Below are 16,954 nucleotides of genomic sequence, written 5' to 3'. Positions count from 1 at the left end.
GTGTGTAAGCACTGGAACGTGCTTCCCAGAGGCTGTGAAACATCCATCCTTGGGGACTTCTAAAACTTGGCTATTCAATCTCTTGTACAACTTGATGTAACTTTAGTCCTGCTTGAAGCAGGGGATTTAGACGACACCTCCCAAGTTTCATTTTAACCAAAATAATAATAATTATTTAAAAAAAAGTTAAGGACTTTTGTAGTCACACAGTTTACAAACTTGTGATGCTCTTTGTACTCCCCAAAGGCCAGGATTAGATGGTGTTTTGTGTGAGTTGCCAAGTGCAAATGTGTTTTTTAATAACAATTAGAGCTATCGTACCTCAGTAAGGAACTGAAGAAGGATGGTGATGCGGGGGAGAGTGACATGAAATGCAGGTCATATAATAACTGGCAGGATCAAATACATTATAAACCTTCAGGGCTGATTGAATATGTTCTTTTTAAGAGCTTGGTGCTCTCAACATTTCCTCCAGTGTTTATAAAGTACTAGTTTCACTCTGGCTTTGTGACCTCAGAAGCTGGTACTCATAGGTAGTTATGCAGGGATACCTCATGGCAGAGTATGGCTTGTTTATGATTTGCCACCAGCTATGTGCCTTGCAGGAACGGACCCTGTGGACAGTGGGTAGTCCTTGTGCTCTAACTCAAAGCAAATTTGTCAGCTCAGTCTGTGTAGCCCTTGATTTCACTGTATAAGTGAGAAATATTTGGTGGTAGGGTTAGGGGCAGAGTGGAGGAGATGATGATATTTTCTGTTCTAAATCCTTTCCTAGTTGGATACGTTGGAATATATACATGAAAATGAGTATGTTCATGGTGACATTAAAGCAGCAAATCTACTTTTGGGCTATACCAATCCACACGAGGTAAGCATGTTTACTTATCTACACTGTTACTAAAATGTGTTTATAACTTTAATAGTTTTAAGTTATGTATATTCTGCATTAAGAATTCACATATTAAAAGAAGTTTATGCATGAACATTCACAGTCTCTCATGACAAATCTGAGAGTGGCTCTGTGAAGCTTAAGGTTTGATAAAGAACAAGAACAAAACTCTGCTTTCTTCCCTTTGTGCTCTGCTTACTGGGGTACTGGCATGGGTGGGTAAACTATCAAGAGGGTAAGTTAGAGGACCTAATTGCTGTTCTAGGTTATGCCAGTTTAAGTATATTAGCAGTGTTTAAGGATGTGGCCCATCGTATTTTCATTCTTGAAGTTCTAGCTTTCTAATATTGTCACGAATTGTGTTTCCATGCTGCTAACTCTTATGTCCTGCTCGTTGTAGTGGATATAACAGCTAAGTAGGATTAAGGTTGCTGCTCCCTAATGCTCTAAAGCTAGCCTTGAAATTGGAAGTGGTTTCGTGAAATGTTTTGAAACAAATTTTTTCAATTTTTGTTTTTCTGCTGCAGTGATGAAGAAACAGGTCTTGCAAAACAGCTCACTGCCATTGGAGGTTGAACCATTGAACTTTTTACACATTTCAAATTAAATGGTTGAGTCAAATTTAACTTTCCAGCTTTCTAAAACACGTAGTTTGAACACTATCATAGCTGTTTAAAACAACCATGTTTTTAGACAGTGGTGGCAGCCAGTATATAATCTCAGTTTATGGTGTTTACCAGCCTGCTGAATCCAAAGAAGGAGGCTATTCAGAGGCAAAACGATCTGCTATGCAAACCCATTAACATAACTCAAATGACTTTTTTTGTCTTGGCTATTGTGTGTTTTTATGACAGCAAGATATGCTACTGTTTTTCATATTGAAATCATTTTAGAAGTGTCCATTTACAGTAATCATAAAATTTTAAGACATGTGGCTGACTTTGATCGGCTGCTTTTGAATTAGCCAGATTGTGGGGTGATTTACTGATTTGTTTCTCATGTCTGCATGAAGATAGTGCTATACTAATATTTTGTTTTCTTGAGTAGTAAATTCATTGATGGATTAAAAATAAGGTACTTGTGAGTTACTGGACAAAGGCTTTAGGTGGAAATATAACTTAAGTTACACTTACTAAATAAAAGAAATCAATAGATATTCCAGTTTAAGTAGCTCCTAGCTCAGCACAAAGTGTATGTTACTGCTGAGAGGTTTTGTGTAGAATTTTCTTTCAGTAAAGTTTCTTTTCCACTGAAATTATTCTATAAAACATTTAAAAAATTTCACATTCTAATTCAGAAGAGCTAACAGGAGACAATTTCTAGTATTTGCTGGCATTTGTAAGGTATGAATTAAACTTTCATTTCTGTATGCTTAAGAAAACTTAGAGCTGTTCAGGTATTATTCAGATAAACTTCCTAGTTAAGGGCCCCAGAAATTCTGCAAGTGGCCACAGGTCTGCTGATTTCACTGAAGCCATGGTAAGTATACCGTACCAGTCTAGAGCATTTAGACAGTGGTGATTATTTCTAAAGGTATTTTGAGGTAATGTGTGCTATATTTAACTTGCACAGTAGGGCAGATGGCTAAATGGGACTGTTTCTGGTCAAATAAAAAAATTATTTTCCAGACACAGCTTGCACAGTATCTTGAAACACATATACTCTGTGGCTTGTGGGGCATGAAAAGAAGGAATACTCCTGCCAACACCACAGCTAAAACTTTGAAATTGGCAGATCTACATATGCCACTAATTGAATATCCTTCCCCTGGAATTGTTGCCTCTGATGTGCTGTCTGCCTCCATACTTCAATAAATGTTCTTTACCTGAGTTAGGAACGGTACTAGACAATATTCTCACACAGATCCAGGTATTCAGAACAGTACATGTGTACTTGCACAGATGATTTTGTGCTTGTCAGGTCCTGGGTATTTGCATGTGCCGTTAATTTGCTTGTAATTTTGCCATGAAAGTTACTTCTTCCTATTCCAAACGTGTCCGGTTCCTGTGTAAGACTTCATGATGTTGCAACAGCCTTGTCTACAAATCAAGCTGTCTTTATAACATGCTGGTGAGCTGAATGTATTATGTATTTCCCAGAACAGTATTTTAGGAAGCTCTGAGGAGCATTACTGCTGACTAAATATGAAAACAATACGGAATATCCTGTCCTGTGTCCTCTAAACTGTTGTCAGAGATGCTGTGTTTTAATTTGGTGATCTTGTACTAACCTTAGACGCTTCGGATAAAACCTCAGACACTGTTATTGCTACCAAATGCCTGTGAAGTGTTTTGTCTAACTCTCTCTGCTAAAATAGTGGATAACTAGATTGCCTTGGTCTTGTTTTTTAAAACAAAGGAACTGGGAGGTAACGTGATCAACCTAATCTCATAAATAGGGAGTGAGAGCATCTAGCCAGTGGCAAACTCAAACTCAGGAATACAAGCTGAGACCTGTAGCTCCAGTGGAGTTGGCATAATAAAGCTGTCTGACCTAACAATTTCTGTAGTGAGTGTTTTTTTTTTTTTAAGAATTTTATGCTAGTGGGTTCTTGCTCTTTAGGGTCTAGGATTTTAAGAGAGAATAAACTGGAAGTGTTCTTTAGTTCTAGAAATTTGTTTTTACAGAAAGCCCGTAACTAATCTTTTAAAAATAAAATACATTTTGAATAAATATATATAGTTCCATATTCTGTTTTGGTGAAGAGTCATAAATCTATGTTCAAAAAAGCATGTGTACCTTTATACTCAACTTTGCATTTTTTTTTGTCATTTAGTGGCTGTCGACATGTACTCTTGCCTGTGAATTTGTCACTGACTTCTTGCAGTTCCAAAAAAGATCTTTTTTCGATGTTAGACTTTCTGCTACTACTCTCTCTCTTTTCTGTAAATTAACCTGGTAAATTTATACCACAGCCAATAAATATCATAGTCCCCTATTTGAAAGAATGTGTGAAATCCATACTGCTGTCCCTTTACCTTCTGTGGCAAGGCAGAGAAACAAATAAAGTAAAGGTCCTGTCACTGTCTGACCTCCAAATGATGTTTAGAAATGGTTAGAAGATCAGAATCAACTGACCTCAAAGAGCAGCTTGCTGCAGGTCTATTCAATAGAAGGGAGCGAGGCCATTCAGTGAGTTACAGGTCAAAAGATCAATTCTCTAGTCAATATGTTTCTGAACGTGGACCCAGCACAATGACTGACAGAATATGAGTGATGTACTGAGGGAAGTACACAGCCCATGAATCTTGGAGAGGCCTGAAAGAAAACTTGAAGTGATCAGACCTATAAATTACAGAACAAGTGAAGCGCTCTCTCAGTATTGTGGCAAGTTAAAGATAATTTGGTGCGCAGTAGTAACTGTTTGTATGATAAAGCAGAGTAAGCATTATTGATGTAGACTCTAAAAGAGAAATTCAAATCCATTAAACTCATTTAAATTGTGATACTATAAAAAGGGACAAGCGGCCACCAGACAAGAGCTTAAAATCAGAGTTTTTAATAAATGAAATAATGTTTGGAAGAATGCCTCTTCAAAACAATTACCTTGTAGTATTTTCTTTTTTTCCCCCATGGAATATATGGGCGGATGTGTTGCAGTGTTGCAGACTCAAGTCTGTACCAGAAGTTGCCTGTTTGGATTTTTAAGCTGTAGATTTTGATTGTAAGCGTTTCTTGGACAAGCTAGTTTCAGAATAAAACTCTCAGACTTGATTATCATAGATAGCCCTAACTGAAAAGGAAAAAAAGAATACAAAAACATTTCAAAATGTTATCTTTTAAGACCAGCTTTCAGTGGACCAGCATAAGAAGATACAGACCTTATGCATTGATCATATTGAAAAACAGGCATGAAAACCATTCCTACTTTAAGCTCTTTTTCATTGCGAGGTGAATCATTGTGATTCTTGCTCTTTAGCCCAGTATGACAGATTTGCTAAAGAGCAGATGAATTGAGAAAAATGAAAATCTTTTCTGTTCTCCTTGCTGTGTTTTTAGGAAGGATACAGTATGCAGAGGTACTATACAGAAACAGTTGAATTTTAAATCATGGATGCTGGCTACGCCCCTGATCTGCGATGTAGCTTCACAATCAGATAACCTTAATTTTCTTTCATTGGTCCTACTGCTACCTTTGGATAGAACTGTTTACATGGGTTTAATATTTTTTTGTAGTAATGGCCCCGATATCTTGCAGTTCAATTGAGTCCAGCATCGGGACTTGCCACTGAGAAGTCAGAGAAGATTTCTTCCCTTCTCTCTTCTCCTTTGTTTAACCTGCTTTCCTCCTTCCTTGACTTCTGTTTTGTGAAAGGTACTATTTCTATCCCAAACAGTATACTCCAGACTTCCTGTCCCACGATGGATTTCAGTCTACCTTTAGCCTTTTTGTAGTGTAGTGTCCAACTGAAGTTGACAGCGCTATGGCCATTAGCAACCGATCTGCCTCTTATTAATAGGTATCTACTTAATTATTTACAGCATATTACATAAGTTGAGTAATGGAACCACTGGAAAGAATGTGTACAAAGAAAACCACTGTGTTGTTATCCTTTCAGTGATAAATCTGCTATGTGTACTTCAAGATAAAGAGAGTACCATGAGAATCCAAAGCACCATGCTTATGACTTCCCAGATCAGTGCAGTCATATATCGTAATATATACAAGTTGTAAGAATTTTGTATGTTTAGCAGATATTTAGCACTTCAGATACAAAGCGCTGTGAGGGAGTCATGTACAGAAAGGACAAGAGGACTGCCAAATCTATGGCTGATTGCTTGTGCACATAAATAATTATTTGTGCCTGTGTGGCAGTTCGCTTTGCATAAGATGGGCACGTTCGTGTTTGCATGAAATTAAGTGCGAAGTCTTAGAAAGGTGGCTTCTAATCTATAGCAAAATCTATTAATAACAGACTGTGCTAGGCACTGCTGAGTCTAGTGCAGACTGGGATGTGTGAAAAAGAGAAACTTGAGTAAAAACAGGAGTTAAGTATGTGGGAAGGAGTGTACAATGTAACACAGCTAAAGCCAGGTGTTCTAGGCTTATGTCACTGTTGCACCTTCATTCATGTTACCATTTCTTGTTTCAAGTGTCTTGTTTATCTTACTCTGCATACCTTTTGTACTCTTTTTGTTCTTACTTAGTTTGTGGTTCCTAGAAAAGCATGCAGATGAAAAATATTTATGGTATTGAAACACGTACTAACGCTGACTTGATTTTTCTCAATATTCTCAAATGGCAACAACCTACAAATTTGTTAACTACCCCAACCCACCATGTTCTGAGCAAATTTTGGAAGGGCATGCTGTGTTACATTATCAAAAAAGTGACAACTAGCTATAAAGAACTATATATCTTTTTAATGATGAAAGGGTTATAATGAGAATTGATGAAAGGAAATTAATGGTAATTTAAAATAATGTAGTCATTCTGATAATGGTTGTGGCAAGGTTGTAACAGTGCATTGCTGGTTTTGTACAAGCTGAAGAGGATTGATTTTTGTTGGTGACCAAGAAGCTTTGCCTTGAGAGGCTACCATCAGTTACATGTTCGTGGAAAAAATCTGATGTTAAAGTTGTGGAAGCGACAAATGGCTCAGCCGGAAGTAATGACAATGATGTTCATGACCAGCTTCTGGAGCAGACTGTGGTGCAATCATAGATGTTGTTGCAATTGCACGTGAGTGGCTTTAAGAAGTGATTGCTTCTTGGTTTCCAGGTCTTGCCACCATCAGTCTAGGCAGGATAACCTAAAGCGACTTCTCACTTTTAGCAGGCTTTTTCAGTATAAATTCAAAACTCTTCTGCTGATACTACTACTGAAGGTATTTTAAGCAAATCTGTTGTAACTATGAGAGTACATAGTTACTGTGTTTTATCTATAGAATAACTGGTAACTTTTTTACCTAGTTCAAGTTTGATTAGCAAATATTTGTGCCTACTTTCTAGTTGCCCTGTTGTTAAGATAGTTTGAAAGACCACCGAGGCTGGGCTGCCATATGTGAGTGTCTATCACATAAGCTAGCATTCCCAACCCAGACAGAACCAGAGAGCTGGCAGAGATGCTTTTGTTGTATTGTTTTTTCTAACAGTTAAAATCTCACTTTAATATAAGGTATAGCCTGAGTTTTTAAAGGTTGAAATCCACTCTGTATTTCATCTTATTGTATGTGGTCAACTGTACATGTCAGAAATCTATAGTCATGCAGAATCCAGAACATACCACTTAGCCTGGGAAGAATACACCTTCCAGCATACTGTCTTCCCAGGCCACAAAGGATGCAGAAGAATCGCAAAACTTGATATTAGGGTAGTTTAAATTAGTTCTCTTACACTGACTGTGGACTCAATTAGCACAGGTACCAGAGCATCAGGAATACACTGGAGAACGGATGCAGGATAAAATCAGATCAGTCAACCCAACAAAGTTTACGCCTTGTCCCAGATTTTCTAAACGTGCCTACGGTCTTTAATCTTGTATCACAGTTTGTATAGTCTGTCAGGTGAAAAACATCATCGGTAATCTTAAAAGCCATCACCCTGCAGGAAGTGAGTACTGCATCCCAGCTTACACGCTCCAAATAAGCACAGATCCTGCAGCAGAAACAGTAAAACCAAGAGACCAGCCGTCCCAGGATTTGAAGCTGCCTGGAGCACAAACAGGAATCAGTAGTTCAACAGAATGTGCTACAAAATAACGCGTTAAGTTTTCTTGAGGGTTTTTTGTTTGTTTGTTTTTCCTCTATCAGGAGTGACATAATTAAATTACAAGTGAGTGCCAGAAGAGTTTAGTTTGGACTTGTATAGGATAAACTATTTTAGCTAAAGAGGAAACAAAACTGAGGTTTGGATAAGAAAAAGTTTTTCTTTGTAATATAATATGATTTAGTGGAAATGATCTCTGTATGCCTTCGGATGATTTAGCTTTTGCCCCAGAGATCAGTTTCATTGGCAATATAATAGCAGTCTGTAGCGTTATTTTTTTTTTAAGTGAAAGTAACCTACTTAGATATTTATAAAAAAAGCAATTACCTAATGTGAGAACTGGTCAATGTAATGGGCAAAGGCCAGGTGGGAGTGTGAAAATGACAGAGTGAGAAAATAACCTGTGGGATATTATGGGGTGGACAGACTGTGATTAAATTCCAGCTGCTTTCAACAAGTTACTGCTTGTCAGCTGCACCGCAGTAATTGACCATGTGCATGTATTAAGTCCACCCCTGTTGGAGGGTAGAATGTGTTAATCTGAACTTCATAGAGGGGACTTGTGCCCTTAATCTAAATTAGATGAGTGGCAGAATTGACATGGATGCAGTACTGTGTGCACTGTGCCTATAGAGAAATAGAGGCGTAGGAGCCAGATGGCATGTTTGGGTTTGTCTTGACAGGCAGCAGAAGAATGGAAAGTAAAATTCAGCTCTCCTGAGCTGTTCTGTTTTCAGCTTCAAATACCATAGAAGTGAGCAAGATTAAGTTCAAAGTCAGTTAATACTTTCACAGTTAAAGTCCTAAGAATATGCAAGTACATTGCTCAGAACTGTGGGGCTTCTGCCCTCTGGTTATTTAGGTAGCTATAGTGAAGAGTCTTGGGGGGGTGGGGGGCAGAGCAGAAGAATCACCTGTGCCAGGGTAGAAAGGTAAATGTGGCAGAATGCATGAGCCTGCTGCAATATACACAGCGGAGGCCCAAATTTTTTTCTCTTACACCGATGTAGCTCCATGGATTTCCTTCAGTGTAACTTAGAGTGAAGTTTGGCTCTCTGCCTTTTTGAAATTTATTATAAATTCGGGATTGATTTACTAAGATTGCTTTCTGGCTTGGGGAGGGGGGCTAGTTTGTTTTGCTTTATCTTATGCTTTGTGTTTAAGTTGTTGTTGCCAGTACAAAGTTACTGACAGTGACATTCAAAAAGGTAAGACTATAGTTAGGCTAATGCTCAGCAGCCCTGTGGTTGTGGTCCCTGTTAGCGCTGGAGCCCTGTGTCCAGTCTGACTGGGGGAAGCTTCTGCCTCTCGCTTCCTCTGGCTTTGAAGTTGCACTGCTGTTATGAAATTGTACAGTCTCAACTGATGGAAAATTTGAACAGGGGTATGTATGTGCCTGTTTAAGTAAGGAGAGGAAGGGGTCCCATAAGCAACGTAAGGATACGTAAAAGGCATATTGCAGTTTATGATGTCTAGATGCCCACCTGGAGAGGAGAGCTTAGAAACAAAATAAAAAGACTGAAATTCTGCTTGACTCTGAAATAAGATAAGAGTATAGTAGCGGAAGGATTTAAATGGGGAGGGCAGCTGTTATAGCCCCCAGTTGTACATATTTTATCCTGAGGCACCATTTGGTTTAATAAAATTTAGATCTAAGGCTGTCCTTAACCTATCAGTTTCTTAAGACTTAATTATAAAGGTTATACTTTCAAAGGACAAAAGCATTATTCATTTGTCTGTTCATGTCTTCCAGGTTTATCTTGCAGATTATGGACTTTCCTACAGATATTGTCCCAATGGGAACCACAAACAGTATCAGGAAAATCCTAGGAAGGGCCATAATGGGACGATAGAGTTTACCAGCGTAGATGCCCACAAGGGAGTAGGTAGGTTTCTTTTTTTTTATTTCAGAGGAGTGATTACAGAATGAGTAATCAGGCTGTGTGAGCTGATGTATACAATAGAAGTAGTCTTGGGGATTGCTTAGGGTTGATCAGACCCTTGTGTGGTGACCTCTTCTTGTACCTGGGAATGCTTCTCCAGGGCTGGTGGGGGAAGGGGGGGCAGCAGGATTGAAACAGAAAGGCTGCTGCACGTGTGGTACTGGAAGGTAGGCCAAGATGCCCTAAGAAGAACTTGCCATTAAACTTAATTGGTTCATGTTGGGAGTACTGGTTTGTGTTTGCTGTACTCTGTAGAGGCAGAGGCAATATTTGCTAATGGTGCATTGTCAAGGAAAAATGTGTCGAGTCTGCACTGTCCTTTAGGGAGAGCTGTGTCTGAGCGTCACCATCTGTGTTATGAGAGGATATTTCAAGATGACATTCCTTCTGCAAGGAGAAAAACCTTTTTTGAAGCCATAAAGTGTTAACTTTTTGAAATCTTTTTCCAGTAGCCTTTCATATATCTTACTTATTTAAACTCACTTTGATGGTATTGGAAACACATTTGCAGGTAAATTACATACATAGTCCTTTTATTGGATATTGATTGTACTGCCTTGCATTCCAAGGCAGACTTAATTCAACAATTCCCTAATTAGTTAAAGTCATAACCTATGTCTTGTATTCATTTACCATTAATTAAACCTTAGCTGTTTATTACACTGCAGTCCAAATCCAATAGCAGACCCATAGAGCCATGGAAAAGGGAATGGGAGGTCAATATCGAAAATATATGGTGCAAAGTCCCACAGATGGCTGCATTGTTCACAATCAATATGGTCAATGCAACAAAACTTTCTTAGTTGCTATGTCAGCAAGACAAAAAGTCAATTCTAATGTTATGCTAGTGAAAAAAATGGTGATTATTGAAAAACTTTGACTTTTGCTATGAAACAGTGTTTTTGTTACCTTTTCTTTCCCCTATTTCCCCCCTCTCACCCCCAAGATCTTCTAAGACAAAAGGAATGGTTTTCTGCTGCCAGCTTTGCTAGGATCATAGTGTCACAAGCAATAACTGTAGAAATTTGTGCTTGTTAATAGCTGCTGAACTGTTACCTTAAACTAATACTTTCTAACGAGTTTTACTTGGCACAAACAACTGTATATTATTGCTTTTTCTATTAAAAGGACCATTGACCATGTAATGTAGAGGGTCTTGATAATTTGCCGGCGCTGTTAAAACCTGCAATCGTTTAACTCTGGTCATTAGGAAAAATGAAATAAGACTGTCAAGTATTTGCTGCTAAGACAATTGCAGAATTTCACATGCTAAAAAATATTTTGTGGTGAAGAGGGCATCCGTTTAAGCCTCTTCTAGCCCTCCCAAGCATACAGTGCATTTTCTGGAGATCTGGCTCTGGCTGTTTTTCCTGGTAGCGTGGGTGATGTGGCTGTGTACTAGTATTTGATGTGGATGCTGTTTGAAGAATAGGTGGAAACTGAAGCATTTGGGATTTGGCAGTTGGATATTTATAGCAGCTAGTTTGTCCAGTGGACAAGTGTCTGTTGATGGGTATGTGATTACAGACCAGATAATTCCTTTTATTTGAAAGAGTAGGGAAATTTTACAGACTTGGGTGGCAAAAAGGTGTGCACATGCGAGTGTGAGTTAACTTGTCTTTTGCAATCTGTGGGTTAGATTACACCCTCAAGTAGCTAAAGCCATGACGGAATTGGTGAAAAGTGTAGGACTCCAGAAAACGAAATATTCAGAAAGATAGCTTGAGGGAGCTTACACCCAGCTTATGCTTGAAATTTTTTTGCTTGTTAATAGCTGCAAACAGAAAGTCCACAGATTTTTCTGATGCTCCTGCCAGAAAAGCCTGCAGAACATGGTGTGGTATCTGGTATGTTGCAGAGAATCCAAACTATTCACATCGAGTGCTTCAGCTCTGACCTTGTAACAGCCTGAATCCATTAAGGTCAAATTACCAGAGTTTCCCATTTGCAAGCAGTTCTCTTGGCATCCCAGGGAAAATATGCATCTGCAGTGACTTCTGTCAGAGATTGCAGAGGTCCAGATGGCAGAACAGAGTGACTGGTGTCCCTCATCTCATCTCTTGTTGTGATGTTTAGAGTTGCGGAGATGTTTCAGGATACTAAAAGACTTCCAACAGCTGGGGCAAAGGGTTCTTTGCTCAACAGTCTCCTGTACTCCCAACTCCTGGTTGTCTCAGCACAGTCTCACCTACCAAGTGAGGTGGGGTGCTCTTCTGAAAAGTGTTTCAAGAGTGCTTCACTGTTGGCAAATTAAAGCTGCAGAGACAGCCTTTGTTCTGGTGTTAGCCAGTTTTTCAGAGAGGAGTATGCTCTTGGAATATAGTTCTAATTTTTAAACATTATTTTATATAAATGAGATCCTTTCCAGAGGGTGTTTCCTGAATGTGCTTAGCAACATAAATATCTCAAACCTCAAAAATGCTGAATAGTAGCAGTCACTGTATTGAGCTAGAAAAATGAGAACATTTTGACTTACTCAAGTGGCTACCTGAATATATACACGGATTGAGGTACATGCTGAAATTAAAAAACAAAACAAAACAAAACAAAACCCCAAAAAACCCAAAACAAAACAAACAAAAAAAACCCCAAAACCCCACCAAAATAATGAATTTCTTGCTTTCAAAAGTGCCTCTTGGCATTGCTTGAAGCTGATAACCTCCTTGCACAAAGCCAATCAAATGCAACCACCTCCCACTAATTTAAATCAACACTAGTGTTTCCCTAGTTGAACTGAGAGTTTAACCCAGCTGCATGCCTGTTTAATCCCCACGCTCTCTGTGGAGTTCGTCAGGTGTAGAGGTTATGCAGTCCACTGAGATCCAGAAAGTTTCCTACCAGCAGCCACCGCATGGTAACGCTTTTGGGTGGCAGAATTAGTCCATATTCTTCTGGCAGCCTCTGGTAAGGGCTGAGTTGGATGTGCTGTTCCTGTGGCAGCTGATGGCGAATCGCTGCCTTCAAACAAGTTACTTCAGTGCGTGCCAGTGTACGCCGGTGGTGCTTGTGGCTTGGGCTTTGTGCTGGAACTGAAGAGGAATTCCCCCTGAGCTGGGAAAGGCTGGGAGCAGCTGCCCTGCCTTGTGTCTCAGCTCTCCATGCTGGTTTTGTCTTCAGTTTTGCAGGTGTGTGGGCCTCCCAGACTGGCTCTTCTGTGCCGCAGTGCTGCATGGGGGCTACCAGACTTGTCGGGTGTTTGCAAGTGTTCATCACCACCTCAGTTACATCCCCTAACTGTTTCTAGAGTTCACTTTGAGCCAAGTCAGGGCCCAAGTTGGGCTTTGCCATGGGATCTGACCCACACCATCAGCATCCTGTATTTGGTGGTTGGATCTCATTGCAACCGGCATGTGGGTTTTTAAAATTTAAAACATTTTTATTTTGATGGAAATTTCTTATGGCACAACTGCATTGTTAGTTTTAGTGTATTTGAGTGTAGTCATTGTATTCATTTCTAAAGACCATACTGTATAAACAGTATTACATTTTTGTTTGTTGATTGATAATTAAAGAGAATTATGTCTGCACCCAGTGTACATTTAAAAAATTGTTACATAGTGTTAAAAAGTAATATTTGGATCAATACCTTCTATGGATTTTTGTAGATTTTTCTACTCACTGAGGCATGCAGTCAATATGTAATTTCTCTGGAGATACACTGTGCTTAACGTATTGAGTTTTTTTAAATACTCCAGTCCTGTGCACTGAGTGCGTCAGACCAGTTTTAATTTGCTATCATTGATGAACATAAGAGTATGAACTGTCTATGTTGAATTCCCTCCAGCATATATTTGTGTTTGCCTTAGATTTCAAGATGACTCTCCTCTTCCTTTTAACCATGTTTCACAGTAAGTCTTAGCAGTTTTGCCATCTCTCGCACTGGGTAGAGGGCCTTCCGAAATTCTTGCAGAGCTTGTGTCTACATCTAGAATAGTAAAAGCTGCCTAAGACAGTAGTGGTGACTTTGGGCAAGCTTAAGGATAAGTAGAATGCCTGATGACATTAGCCTCATTTAGGTCGACTGGTTGTCACTTTTTTGTAGCTCCATTTCATGGAGCAAAAGTGTGTTTGTTTATTTCCATCTCCTGTGTTGGAGAAGGCAGTTAGGGCTATGTTCGGTGCCATATTTTAGCCAGTTCTTTGTGCCCCTTACATTGGGATATTGCAACAGGCACTCCTTGAGGTCCATCCGAATGCTTGTACACTCTGTTTATGCAGGCAATGCAGGCATTGGGCTGCTTGTAGGGAGAGTTCTGCAGTTCTTGTCCTTATTTTCCCCACTGATCTGCCAGAACTGTTGCTGTTTGATATTAAAAACATAGCTCAATGCTTTTCCATTTTTCCTTTTCTTTTACATGCAGGGGTTGACTAGAATATATGCAGGGTTCGTTTTGTGAGGAAGGATGTGCAAGAATATAAACACCTATGCCTAGAAATGTATTGTTTCTGAGCCCGTATGGCTTCCAGAGAGCAGAGCTCTTAAATGGCTCTGGATCAAGAGGTTTATTTGGCATCTGTCCATGTATAGTTAGGATTCAGAGGGAGCCTGCTGGATTTTTTTTGTCAGTCAAATGAATTATGATTTGCTGCGGTTTGGTATGTGTTTCCCAAAGACTCTGTGCAGGACAAACTGTAAACCCTAAAAATAAAAGGAAAATATAACCGGTCCAGCAAAAAATGGGTGGAACTTTGAAGTGTGAAATAAATATAAAAGATGTTGTAGCTTCTGAGTGTTGGATTAGAAATGTGTGCCCAGCAGAAGAGGGAGCAGGAGGTCATTGTAAGCGAAAGAAGAGTCGGGCTGTAGCAAGAAGAAGATTGAATGGGTTCTGATAACCACCACTGTAAGCTTATTCTGTCCTGCCAAGAATGTCCAGAAGCAGCAAAAATAAGATGATGAGCATCACAACTTTCCAGGACGACTGATGAGTGTGGCTGAGAATTGGCTGTTTAATTTTGGCTCTCATTCTCTACACCAGGAATTCAAAAAGTTAGTGAATCTCACAGCTGCTTGTCAGCCACTACTTGTCAGCCCTTTACCTTTGATTTTTTTTTTTCTGCCACACAGATGTGAAAGAAGAATAAAACTTCCTGTCCCCACTCTCCTGCCACACATTCCTCCTTACTGCAAGCTTGGAACCTTTTACTTCCGACCAGGTACCTGCACCTCTTGCCACCACCATTTTATCTCCCACCCAGATCCTGTGGTGAAGTTCCCTCCCATCTTCCAACCTTCCCACTACATAAACATCTCGCCCCGACATAAACTTCTCCCCACCAAATCAGGACCCTAGCCCTCATCCTTTCAGCACATCCCATTCCACCAGTCCTGATGATTATTCACTCTCTGTCCATGTTTAGAGGAGAATCCTGCTGCTGGCTGCACTCTTCTGTTATGGATGCAGCAGAACAAGTGTGAAAATGAGGAGGCTCTGCAGTTAGATGAGGCTCGTCAGTGGGTACGTGTAACTGCTAGTGTGGAGGTTGCTGTGCACATATTGCACGTTAGGCTGTTGTGATTGTGCAGGACAGCTCTGCTATGTTGAAGAGGTTTGGGAACTTCTGGCCTGCAGGTCCTGCTGGCTCACGGTGTGCTCGTGAGCTTGGCCACGGCAGGACAGCAGCAGTAGCATTGCTGCTTTTGTCGGTCTTGAAGCGAGTTACCCCACTGCTGTGCTGGGACTGCATCCTGTGACTGACAGGACAGTGCTGCTGTGCGGGCTCGTCACCAGCGTTGATGCTACCTTTGAGAGGACATGAGCCCTCAGGACTTTGAGACCGATATTGTCAGCATGGCACCTCTGTGACCACCCAAGGTCAGGTCAGTGCTGAGTACTCGCGGTTGTATCCTCCCTGTGAGCAGCCACGGGAACTCCTGCTAGCTCTGCAGTCTGTTTTGTGCCAATCAGCCGTATGACCAGTTGAGTGTATAGCTGTAGGATCCAATTTAGGAGAGAGACCATAACTGGCACAGGAAAAGTCGCTCACTGCCCTGTCCCAGACTGAGTTCTCTGGAAGAGTTGTAGTCCAGTTGTAGTGACACCATGTTTGCCCTGGATTTTTCTTTGCAGCATTCTGTGGTGGTGGTTATTCTGAGTGAGTACTTCAGCAACGTGCCAAACTAACAGTGCAGAACTGTGCATAAGGGGAGGAGAGATTGTTCCTGGCCCCTGCTGGCAGTTAGCCAGTCTCAAGCAGGACAAGTCTGTACAGAATGGCCTCCAAGCATTAAACTTTATTGTAAATTTAACTGTATTTATCTAACCTTTTTGCTGTAGCCACTCACTCTATTCAGTTAGTCACTCTTGTGCTGCAGGGAACTCCTCAGACTGACCAGTACCTTGGGGAAGCAATACTTCATTATTAGCTTTTTTTTTGGTCTTTCCTTTCTCCTGCCCCTAATACAGTCACTAATACAAGTCTTGTGTTTGTCTGTTTTTTTAATCATCTCAACCTTGAGTTAAGAAATTATATCGCTTTTAGTTCATTTATTAAAATATTGTGATGATACATTTTTAACATAATTATACTTCTCCATAGTCATGTTAACACTCCTTTCCTTTATGGGCTTTTGGATTAATGGCTATGGTCTGAGTTATATTTGTTTGTGAATTAACATGAATTTGTGTGCTGTAATGCCAGTGAGAATTGGAGGTTCCACTGCATATAGATGCAATATGAGCAACTAAAATGACCCTTTTTATGAAAAGCTTCCAATCTAAAGAAACAATAATGATGAAATTATAATGTAACCATGCTAATTAAAAATAATAGAAGAACATTTCATCTGTCACTCGTTAGCCTCCTAGATCTTTACAAAAGGCTTGAGAAAGTTAGCTTAATAAGGGCCATAGAGGAAAATTCCCATTTTGACATGGGTTTCAGATGAGTTCTTGGGAGCAGTGTAGTTTTGAGAGCGTATTGTGGCCGGTGTGATATCGTTTATGATCTATTTTGAAATAGTAATCTGAATATAAATGAGGGCTCAGATAGCTGCCAAATCCAGTATACAGAGATACATAATACATTTTCTTCTCAGGGCGAATTGCTTCAGTTATGTTATTCTGAGTTATTGTTGAACCCTGTGCCTGCATGTTGAGTGTATGTTTGTGGTGTATATAAAACTTGCTATGGCCTGACTCTGATTTCATTGATGTGGTTGTTAATTCATTAACGTCAGTGGAGTTGTTCCTGATTTATCTTGGCAGGAGTGAGGGCAGAATCAGGCCTTAAATCTTCAAATTAAAAAATTAAGCTAGAAAAATACTGTGAAATAAAATATCACCAACATGTTCCCATTTAGTATTTCATATGAGACTAAAATAATAATAAAACCATTCCTGGTGAATAGAAAAGCAGAAATCAAATATCTGTTAAAAAAGAAAAAAAACAAACCCAACCCAACAAGTTTTTA

At 39.8% G+C, this 16,954-nt stretch overlaps 1 protein-coding gene across 1 annotated transcript in view; it reads left to right on the top strand.

The window, feature by feature from the left end:
* The window catches only part of VRK2 (vaccinia related kinase 2), a 45,555-nt gene that overhangs the window by 13,459 nt on the left and 15,142 nt on the right, over positions 1-16,954 (top strand). The window contains exons 6-7 of the mRNA XM_009696841.1: positions 776-868; positions 9,351-9,483. Coding sequence (XP_009695143.1) covers positions 776-868; positions 9,351-9,483 — 226 coding nt within the window. The remainder of the gene's footprint in view (positions 1-775; positions 869-9,350; positions 9,484-16,954) is intronic.

This window comes from Cariama cristata, unplaced genomic scaffold, assembly GCF_000690535.1.
Source record: "Cariama cristata isolate BGI_N322 unplaced genomic scaffold, ASM69053v1 scaffold7003, whole genome shotgun sequence".
Lineage (NCBI taxonomy): Eukaryota > Metazoa > Chordata > Aves > Cariamiformes > Cariamidae > Cariama > Cariama cristata.
The sequence above is the reverse complement of the archived record's forward strand: the minus strand, read 5'-3'. Positions and strand labels throughout refer to the sequence as shown.